The sequence below is a fragment of the Pomacea canaliculata genome, linkage group LG10, assembly GCF_003073045.1.
Source record: "Pomacea canaliculata isolate SZHN2017 linkage group LG10, ASM307304v1, whole genome shotgun sequence".
NCBI classification, from domain to species: Eukaryota; Metazoa; Mollusca; class Gastropoda; order Architaenioglossa; family Ampullariidae; genus Pomacea; species Pomacea canaliculata.
Genome location: NC_037599.1, coordinates 19,443,318 through 19,454,296, shown reverse-complemented (window position 1 = coordinate 19,454,296; position 10,979 = coordinate 19,443,318). Strand labels below are relative to the sequence as shown.

The 10,979-nt window shown below is 38.7% G+C and overlaps 1 protein-coding gene across 1 annotated transcript; it reads right to left on the bottom strand.

Moving 5' to 3' along the window:
• Positions 1 to 4,861: 4,861 nt before the first annotated feature.
• Positions 4,862 to 10,935, bottom strand: LOC112574096 (methyltransferase-like protein 4). Its single transcript, XM_025254960.1, has 9 exons — positions 10,382 to 10,935; positions 10,058 to 10,102; positions 9,482 to 9,696; positions 7,741 to 7,911; positions 7,352 to 7,421; positions 6,870 to 7,044; positions 6,408 to 6,594; positions 5,736 to 5,827; positions 4,862 to 5,185 (listed from the first exon to the last, which is right to left on the bottom strand). Exons 3-9 carry the CDS (start codon positions 9,504 to 9,506, stop codon positions 5,111 to 5,113), a joined length of 795 nt encoding a protein of 264 aa, XP_025110745.1. The 5' UTR covers positions 9,507 to 9,696; positions 10,058 to 10,102; positions 10,382 to 10,935; the 3' UTR covers positions 4,862 to 5,110.
• Between the last annotated feature and the right edge of the window lie 44 nt (positions 10,936 to 10,979).

The window sequence follows — 10,979 nt, the reverse complement described above, 5'->3', positions numbered from 1 at the left end:
GGTCGTGTCTTTGTCTTCCTTCTTGAGGTGTCAAGTGGAATGGTGCGGTACCGCCATTTGGTGTAGGCGCTCAAGTGGGGTACTCATAACCGAAACCGGCACCGGCAAGGTGCTCTTGAGAGAAGACTCCATGTTTTGTGTATAGATACATCTCGAAGTGTATTCCCTTGTCCGAAGTGAAGATAATGCTCCGCGAAGTCGCTAGAAAAATGACTAGCATTAGCAATGCTTAGTGCAGGAAACAAACAACGACAAAAGAAAGAGAGAGAAGAATGAAGATCCATTAATCAATATTCTGTAGATGACTGTGTCTTAGAGCTATAAGAACTAGCAGAAAGCAGTAATGGTTGCGACCTGCACAATATAGCTCATATATAAGCAGGTGTAATATTTGTGTATCAGCTAGTTAACTTGACAGTATGTGAAGACTATAGATATGTCCGCTTGTGCTGTCTTGGCTACAGTATACTTATTGATCACGGTAATCAAATAGCATATGAACTGTAGCCGCTTACTTTTCTTCTCTGAACAAGGTATACATGTGAGTTTGATGTATTCAAATTGAGATATCAAAACCCCAGCACACGTACTTAGCTATTCGGGATTATAGACTATTTGTTGATAAAGACCCGTCGAGGATATATATATATATTTAGTATTGGGGTCGGGGTGCACATTGATAGGTTCATGAACAGATTTTTCTCTAGGTACCGACTATTGACATACTATTTGTCGATAGCCACTGACAATTCATGGATACTGACTATACGTGGATAGATACTGTGTGGATGATAGCTACCGATTATTCGTGAAGAAGAATTAGCCGTTAAAGACAAACTTTCGAAGTCAGGGTCTAACGGTTGTTATAGGACCAAATAGAGATCCCGCAACATCCACCGGAGGTGAAGGCTTGGAAAGCAGCATGGGCTCACGGGAAAGCAGCAATTAGTTTCTTGCAGCTGAGCCCCTAACACGTTCCAGATCGGCCCCGACTGTTGAGGCTCGTTACTTCATTATGGCGTCCTGCGCTTACCGTGACGCCTGCCGGCTTCCAGCGCACTCTGCCTAATTGGTGGAATTACTTCCAGAGTAAAACCCACGCCCTCGACTGCGTCACCAACAGGTACGAGGCTGAGAAAAAGGAGGGGGCAAGTGCAGAGAGCAGCCGTGAAGACGTAGCGGCGAAAAGTTAGAAAAGGTTGCGCTGTCGGTTGGCAGCCTTGACGAGGGCTGTCAGCGTCTGGAACAGACGAGACTTACGAGAGAAAGTTTGCAGAATGAAAACGGTTTGAATCCACGAAAAAAAAAAGAAGCAAAAGAAATAAAGATTAACGGGATGGGTGTATGGGGAAGGGAGATGTAATAGAATGTACCGAAAGAGTTAAAATGTTTGCGGCAGAAGACGTTCAGACGAACTCTTTGATGGGCGGCTGATCGAGTTGTTCTTCATACTGCAATTAATGTTCCTGCCAGCATTTTACAGACGTCTGTCAGCGTCTCAGACCCAATCGTCACAACTGACAGGTGCGTGAAATGATGGATGGGGGTGTGGCAGGGGCGAGGGAGGGATGGAGGACTTGTTTACTGCCAAGCGACTGTAAGCGGACGGGAGAGGGTGTTGACAGGCTGGCACACGCGTATGCGTCGAGAAGAAGAGAGGATGAATACTTGTTGTGACGTCACCGCAAGGGAATGGGAGCTACAGACTGATGACTTAAGCAACTGTATCCTTCAAGGATAAAAGGTTATCCATGTAAAACGGAGTAAATTAGCGATACTCTATTAGGACAAGAAGCAGAGCCAAGAGGACGTACCACCAGGAGAAAGAAAAGAAGGCGAATACGAAGTAAAATGAAATGAAACAAAAAAATCCTCTAACCCGAAAACAGGCCGAGCCTCCTCATCCTGGGTGGCCAGTCGACACTCCAGTCTGTTATGCAGCTAAAAAAGAAAAAAAAGCGAAGTTCCCTTTGATGAGGTTCGCCGCAAGTCTCATCTGTTTCCGTACATCTAGAAGATACAGCTGCCAACTCAGAAAAATATATTGTCTGCCAATTCAGAAAAAGCCCCGCGGCAATGTCTCATTTATTAGAAGGGACTCTGTGGAAAAGCTCTCAGAGATAACAGATTAGCAGGTAAGTGACCTGTGGCGACTAGGGCCAGACCTGCTTGGAGCAGGAAAGAATAATATTTTTGAATGAAACACTCACAGTGTCTCAGCGGTGAAGCATTTTTGAAAGCATTACGCCAGCAGTCGCCATTTTCGGTAACTGTCACGTGTATGACAAACATGCCGATACAATATGTTTATTATTGCTCTTATTAGCCGAAGTTCTTCTTTGCCAAAGTCTAGTCATTAGAAACCAAGGTCAGAAATATCAGGGTGGATATTTTCTTACATAACAGTTAGCCAGTTACAAGTCAGCTCATCTAAAAGGATAAGACATTTTTCTTATTCTCAGCTTTTAACAAAAATTAAATACATCTACTGGCATGCACACTCAAAGACAATATGAGCAAAGTGAATTGTGTAACGCCTGAGCTGGGAATAATTCTTCTTCACCCCACTTCCTCCTTCCCTAAGTGAACTCGCAATGAAAAAATAAATGAGGCTAATTAGCCAAATGTCAAAATGGCGAAGAGAAAATTTAGTGAGGGAAGGTGGGAAAGGGTTCATTACCGGATCACTCAAAGGTTCGTTTTTCAGGAGCGGCAGCAGTTTGGTATGCCACAAGTAAAACAGAAGAAATGTAGTCCGGTGGAGAAAGTTTAAGAAATATCAAGAGGGTTGAGTATGAAAGTCCGCTACGTGGCTGTGTGAGCCAGCTTGCACGAGTTGATTGGCTGATTTATTTGATAGGAAAGTGTTTTTACTCAGTAGTTTCACAGCATAGAAGTGCGATTATATATACAGTGTACAGTTTAGAGCCATTAATCCGCGCAAATGCTTGGATCCAATGTTTTGACACTATGGATCCTCCGCACCTGGACATGGCCTTAAACACTTCAGACAGGTGTTGACAGCTGTCAGTTTGGCATTTCGAATGTCCATGATTGACATGCTATGCACTATGTCGGATTAAATAGCTTAATTCTGGCTTATAACTTCAAAGAGGTATTTATATAATATTAGTCTTTTATTATCAATAAACAATAAAATCACTTATAATGAAATTTAAATATTAATCTGTTTTAACCACGCTGTCAGCGTTATGGAGGACGCCATTGTCACTGATTCATACAATACAATGTTACAAAGTTAAGAGAAAGGATTGTGATTCAAACAATTGTTTCACTATTGATTCTAATTTATGCATTATCCAAAAAATATTTAAGCCGCGGTTAATCAGTTTGGACCCCAATCACCGCGGCTTAATGGCCCTAAACTCTATATTTTTTTTAAAAGATGTGGTTGTTGGTAAGTACCGTAAGTACTCAAGCCACACGATATTTTCACACCAGGAAGATATCAAGTCTTCAATCCCGGGACTAAAAGTTGATGACACAAATTCTCATAAAATTTTGAAATTATTTTATTCTTCTGTGAAAGCCATTTATCAATACGAAAACAAATGTTGATGGCTTCACATGTAATGCTGTCGTCTGCCCAATAACTTGTGCGCATGCGTGTGTCGCTGCCTTACGCGAATGGCGTCTGTCAGCGCCGACAGCGTATTTGTCAACAGCAAGTCCCAGCTCCCCCTGGTGGCCGCCTGGCATGTTGCGAGAGCCTTATCTTCCTTTCCACGCGGTGTGGCGTCGGCGCTAATTGCAAATAAACGCACCCAGTCACTTTCGCTCGGCGAGGTGTTCTATCGCTGCCTCAACAGCAAGACCTGACGCTTGTCCTGCTGTAAGCAGAACCCTCCCCGCCCGCCCAGCACCCTGCCCCGTGCGAGAAACTGCCATGAAGTGTGTAGAAACGATAACCAGAAATGTCTGCAAGCTCGGGGTGTAAGTAACATGGAGAACGGCTTGGACAACATAGCAGGATGTACACGCGTCTCTCGTGGATACTGTGATTACCATCCTGAATTAATTTGACCGAAAATACAGCCGTGCACTGTGTCTACTGTTACAGATTGCCACTTAATATTATCTCGCATTTTAACAAACCTTCTGTAAAGTGGAGTGCGAGCAATGTGATTGTCACTGTGTGGAAAACACAACTCTTTCTTTTAGCCTGCGCTAAGTAGATTACACTGAAAAACAAATGCATCAACAATTTATTCATTGGTGTTGTAACAGTCTTGCTGTTTGAAGTGTTAATGATGTATCAGTCTTTCGGTACAATGTGTTAATGATGTGTGCACGTGAAAGATGGGATGAAAAAACGAGAGGGGGGTCTATTTATATCAATATAGAGCAGGTGGGCAATTAATTTTCCCAAGGGGCCGGATGAGAAACTGGATGGTTCTAGAGGGCCGGATGAGAAACTGGGATGGTTCTAGAGGCCGGACTAATATAGTTAACTCAGTTTTACCCAATACTGTATATATAGTATATTTACTGGTGGGCGGCCAGCGGGCGGGCCGGTCAGAGACAGGAGGCGGGCCGGATCCGGCCCGCGGGCCGGCGTTTGCCCAGGTCTGATATAGAGCATGAAGCTGAAGAAGATGTGCTATAAATCAACGTTGACGATGACAGCAAAGAGAGACAGGAATGCCAGTTTAAAACAATCTGAAGCCATCCCCCAAACAGTTTGATCAAGATGCTGCACATGATGGTTGGGCTGCACTGTGGGATAGTTATTATGTCGGAACATTAACCCGCTTCTGTAACAACAAGAGAGGGTCAGTTTAATAAAACGCTTGGCGATCCTTGCTCCCTTTCCTATAACAATGCTGGACTAAGACAATCATTGACTTTTTAAATATATTTTAATGCATGGTATTTCAGAAAAGATTACTATTCAACACTTTCTACTTTGTAATAATTCTTCTGATTTCCAGTTGGTAACTTTTACAACCTTGCAAATCTTTTCAAAAGAGTTTCAGATTTAAATGCATAATCATTAAAAAAAAGTTCTTCTCTCTCTTTCATACACACACTCTTTTACTGTAAATAAATCCATAACATGATTTCGCTCTCTTGTCTTCATCTGTGTACCCTAGGTGGCCCGTTTTGTGCCATGAAAACCTGGCGGCGTTTCTTCAAAGAAGATGCTGTTTTGATGCTTCAGGGCCTGGAAAAAGATAAAATGGACTGGCATGTGGTAGAACAAGTGTTTGCGGGGTTATCCTTTTCTTCACTTGTTAGTTTACAGGGCAAACGTGATATGTATATAGCAAGCAAGGTGTTGTTTGTTCTTATTTCTAAACATCTCTGTTTTTCTTACATTAGTTTCTCTTTTTTCACCACCTGTGAAAATAAAGTATCAGATTCCTTCCCTACCAGAGTTACTATAAACCAATAATGTAAACCAACACTTTTTTGTTAACTCTAAATGCAAAAGACGCTCAACTGTATCTTCACCTTGAGAAAAATGCATGCTCGGGTAAGAATCCATCGTTCTGTGTGATGCAAACACTGATAAGAATATACGAAAAGTAGCAATCAAGTGCACAAAAGTCTTCTGTGTTGCACCTCATTTGCCTATTAAATACTCAAGATGGCTCCCAGCTTTATCTGGAGTTGCGCACCTGGTTATACGAGCACTTGTGCACCTGGTGCTCCATGTCATAATTCGACTTATACAAATACAGAAGGGTTTCTATACCAAAACTCGACCATACCTCCATCCCCCAGCTTGTCCAACCTGGCCAGAGGTTCCGTGCAAACAGTTCTAGACACCGTGGACTAGCCGGCAAGTATGGTGAGAGAACATCTGTGAACAGGTAATCACGTAACAGCTTGAGTCAAGGTTCTAGGGGTCATTGCTTCCATCGTTTCCATTGCATCAAGCACTCTAATAGCAATTTTCTTTTATAAATATACAAACAGAACTAAAGAAAATATGAAAATTTATTACCATATTTTGTTCACAATTTTAAATCTATGATCAATTTCAGAGCTGTCTGGAAGAAATCTAAATTGTCAGCAATTCTTGCGGGGCTTTCAAAGTCTTGTTTTAGTTATCATTGTGGTGCTTGTAAAACAAGTTTCTTGCTTTAGGTGGAAACATTCAGCATTTTCTCTGGTAAATTTTCCGAAAAAAACAATGTTGCCATTATTCAAACCAATTCATACATTGGCCGAATGTAAAAAAAAAAAAAAGGTGGGGGGGGGGGGGGGATGTAGGGTACGCCTTTACTAGAATTCTACACATCAGTTCAACAGTTTCCTCTCTAAAACTGCATAAAAACTAAAAATCAAATTTACAGAAGACATCCAAGATATACAGAGATATATATAAGCAGACACATTTATCGATAAAGAACACAAAACTAAAGCTAACAAACACTAACCTTCTAAAGGAACCTTCTTGGAGTGCAGACAGCATGGTACACTGAGTAAAACGTATGACTCCGGGGGCTGTGCGGACATGTGCTTTAAGTTATCGCCCTGTCCCTCATACCTGCCAAGCAGCAGCAGTTCATATGGTTTTTTATGGCGGTGGTGTATATCTGTTACCGTATCACCCGTGTTGGTCACCTGTTACATCAAACTGATGATAACCAGTGAGTTATCATAATGCAAAGTAATGTAAAAATGTGACTCCACATTATCAACAGTAAGGTCTCCACATCAACTCCCAGATTCATTTGCAGTCCATACAGAGAAACAAGAAGCACATTTTCTAACTTGCCGGTTGCTTTGACGGCTTTAGCGTGTTCATGTTACTTATGAAATAAGTTATTACCATGCAGCATCCAATACTTCTATGAGCAAGAAAACTCTATAAGAAAACATTCAGTCTAAAAACTTACCTTTAGCCAAATCCAAGTGCCAATATGTTTTATTCCCCAAGCTGGAAAAAGCTCACAGGCTGCAAAGTCTTTTAGTCTGTCATTGTTTGTTACCCACAGAGCCACCAGGCATCCTGGTTTTGCTAGTTTGGGTATTGGTGCTTGGAGGAGAGCAGTCTCATCTATCATGTCATAGCTGTCAAAACAAAAATTAATAAATAAAAAGCCAAACATAGCAGCCACAGAAAAAACACATCATTTATGATATGAAAACTGCAATACTATAAACAGGAACATGTTAATTTGTGTGATCAAGTTTTGGCAACAAAGAATAAAATGGTCACTCTTGCGACCAGGCACTTTATACAGAAAAAAAATCATTTCTAATTTCAAAATTGAAAATCTCAAAATTTACAGCTGCAGATACTATGAACTGAAAGAAATTTATCAATCATATTGGAAAAAAAACTAGATCTAAATAAAACTATATGTAGATGTTAAACCTTTTCTTTCGTTTGACAGATTTGTTTTCCCATGGTGGATCTGCAACTATGAGGTCAAAGCCATCAGAATCTGCAACAGTATCGAATAAAACAACAAAAAATTGTTGAGAAAATATTATCCATAAAATTTTGAATTCTCATTCTAAGCTTGCTATTAAGTTGATATACTTTTGCAAACGTTTAAGAAATTAAAATCTTAATGACCATGACATTAGGACCTAAATCAAGTGAAAAGCTGCAATGAGCATTGCTCTGTCAACACCAAACAAAACTATCAACAACAAAAAATCACATTTATACAAATGTTATCAATAGAAAAATATGAAGATAATTTTTCATGAGCACTGATGTCATACCACTTTAGAAATCAAGAAATATTGTATGGTTACCCAAGATCTCTAAGTAAAGATGCTGACAGAACCTGCGGAAGTTGGAAAGAAGAAATCCTGATTTTGGAGGAATGACAAAGTTGTGATGATCAATGTTTAAAATCACTGTTTGATCTGCTTCATTCTTAATATGCCTGTGTACCACTCCAGACTTTTCAAGTGAATTGATTCCTGTTAAGACATTCACAAACATATATAGCAAAAACATACAACAATAGTATTTCAGACTTCTTCAAACAACATATTCTACTATCATGCCAGCCAATAAAAGAGAGAACCAACAAACAGGCAAGAATCATTGTGACGGGGCAGAGGAATTGGTATTTTACACTGAGTCAGGAACCAAGACACATCCCAGCAAGGATCGCTGGGATGGAAGTAATGTTATATTAAAGTCAAGAATCAAGACTTCCTATTTTTTCACTCACATCTTTTAAAAAAGCCATGGGTTATTTTTTAAAAGCTGTGTTTGAGATGGTTGTCAGTTTCTCAATAACAATTTGATATGGATTTGTACTCCAACAACTGAAAATGAGAATAGTAAGTAATATTTGAAGTTTAATGTATATTCCATATTTCATTGTTTGGCACTTTATATTTGTATATAATGTATACCATGAATTTTGGCCTATTAAGTGCACCTGCATACAAGTCACACCCACTATTTTTTTTTTTAAATCGCTATTTTTTTCACAAATAACCCGCACTGGTTTATATATAAATATAACTTGAAACCTGCATCATAGGCAATCTGTCTTGTTTTCAGCAAGATGAGGGCATATGCTTCAGCAACTGATCGGAACGTTTCAATTTTATGCAGCTTTGATTTTAAAGAAGTGAACAGTTAACACCATAACAACATTAACAGTTACACTTTACCATCCATAGAAAAATTAATAAAAATCAGAAAAATCTAGAAAAATCAACAAATAAGCTGCATTACTGTGCCGCAGGGTTTAAAGCTAGGGAAAATAGTCAAGGCTTATAGTCCAAAATTTGCTGTAAGTTTTTTTGTTTTGCTTTTTTTTATTTTGGCTTCATGATCTATGTTCATGACAGAAGCCACCATAAAGTTACCATCTTTCATTTGAATTTAGTACAATTAAAAAACAAAGACTACATTTCTTAAAAATTTACAAAATGCTATTTAAAAATGATATGTCACCAATGGTCGTCTTTAATGTAGGTTAATAGGTAAAAATCTTAAAACACAATGTACTTCATGCCACTGTTCAAAATGTTCAATCATATCAATTTCATCTGTACTGATTAGGAGAGAATGGACAAGAGAAAAACATTGAGAGAGTAAAACAAATAGACACACACACACAGGCACAATGAGAGTAGAATGAGTGGGTGTGAGAGAGATGGAAGAAATAGAATCTGCTGTTGTGATGTTTTTGGTTAAATATGCTTAAGGTATTCAGTTTTTTTGAGGTAAGCAAAAGGAATCAAGGCATTTTGGAATCCTAATCATATGAAAAGGAAAAGTAAGCAAGAAAATGTACTAAGCTTGTTAAAATCAAATAGGAAAGTCTCAAATAATCTCATTTTAATATTTTAGTTTTTTAAGTCACTATCACCTGGTCACCACTTTTGGCAGTTTTTGTTTGCTTGTCTGTTTGTTTGTTAATTTTTCAGTAAATAAATAAGTTAGTTATCAAAATAATTTGCTACACCTACAATTTATTTGACAAACTTGTGTTAATAACTGTCAGCAGTCATTTGTACCTGCTCATACCTCTAGCACTTAACACCAACTGCATCTTGGGCTGATCTCTGAATCCTGTACTTCACAGACCAGATCCTGGAAAATGTCTTCTTGCAGATCACATTGTGCAAGCTGTCGTGACAGCAAATTATTGTTCAGAGGGAGACTGAGAAATTCACAAAAGACAGCCTTCCCTTGAACAGCTTTCAGAAGGGACAGGTGCACTGGTGTAACTTTCTCAACATCTGTCAAGTAAAAAGAAACAAATATTCAACAGGTCTACGACTATAAGCATACAGTGTACATGTGTAAAAAGAAGCTGGCTACTAGTTTAATAACTTTTGTCTCCCAGACCAAAATAGAAAAATAGCATTATTCATTGTTTTATAACCTTTATAAAATCAGATATTTTTAGACTGTGTTCAATGAAGCTGATATTGCTTGGAATTATCATAGAAGTCAGCTGCTTGTCAGTTGTAACAATGATTTTTTTTTTTTTTTTTGGCACAAAGATCTGTCCAGTAGTAGTAAAAAACTAATATATAATTCACTAAAATTAACAACAAATTATTAAAATTACTGAATTGCTGGGAAAAGTCTGACAACCTCCTTTGTATCTTCAGATTCACGGTGCTGCTTTTTCCTTTTGCGCTGTAAAAATATCAACAGTTCAGTTGAGGTTATGCTGTATTTACTACTGATTGAGTCATATATAAGCACATGTATAAAAAAAATTCCTGTAGTATATCAACCATGTACAAAATAAGAAAATATCAAATATTATCTACTACTTTGTTGACAAAAATGTTGTACTGATAAATGCATAAACAGCTATCTCAGTGTACCAAGTTCTAAATAATCTCAATTTTAACAATGATAAAATTTATCATTCAAGTCTGTAAAGAACAACTGTTGTTGTGGCATGCTTACATTGCCTTTCATGAGTGCCTGATGAATTTGAGAAACCGTAACTTTTCCTTGCCGTGCAACATCCGGTGTTTTTTCCCATTCGTTAAGCTTCTGAAACTGGCTGTCCATCAAGAACGGTAGCTCTAAAGAAAATAATCCATACTTAGGTCTTAACCACACTTTCTTCGTATAAGTCTTTGACTGGGTTGAACTGCTAAGTGGCAAATTGTTCTCGGCATCGAAGACATCAGTTAATTTCAGTGTTTCTTTGTGATTGTTAACGACGTCTGTGGTTATAGTTAAACGATTTTCAACACAATCACTCTTGTCAATGCCTGATGCATGTATGTTGTCAATAGTGCTAGCTGGCTCCTGCACTTTTGCATGTTGGAGATCTGCTGCGCTGTACACTGTCACAAGAGCAGCTTCGTGGTCAATGATGCATCCATCAGCGCAAGAATAGATAACTGCCATTCTGAAAAAAAGACTATTCAAAATATAAAAGTATATTTCTAGGAAATTTATATACAACTTTTCGCAAAAGTCGAAGGCATGTGAAAACATAGCAATGCACCGCAAGCTGCGAAGCGATCTAACAGAGTGCTTTCCCTTAGAATTC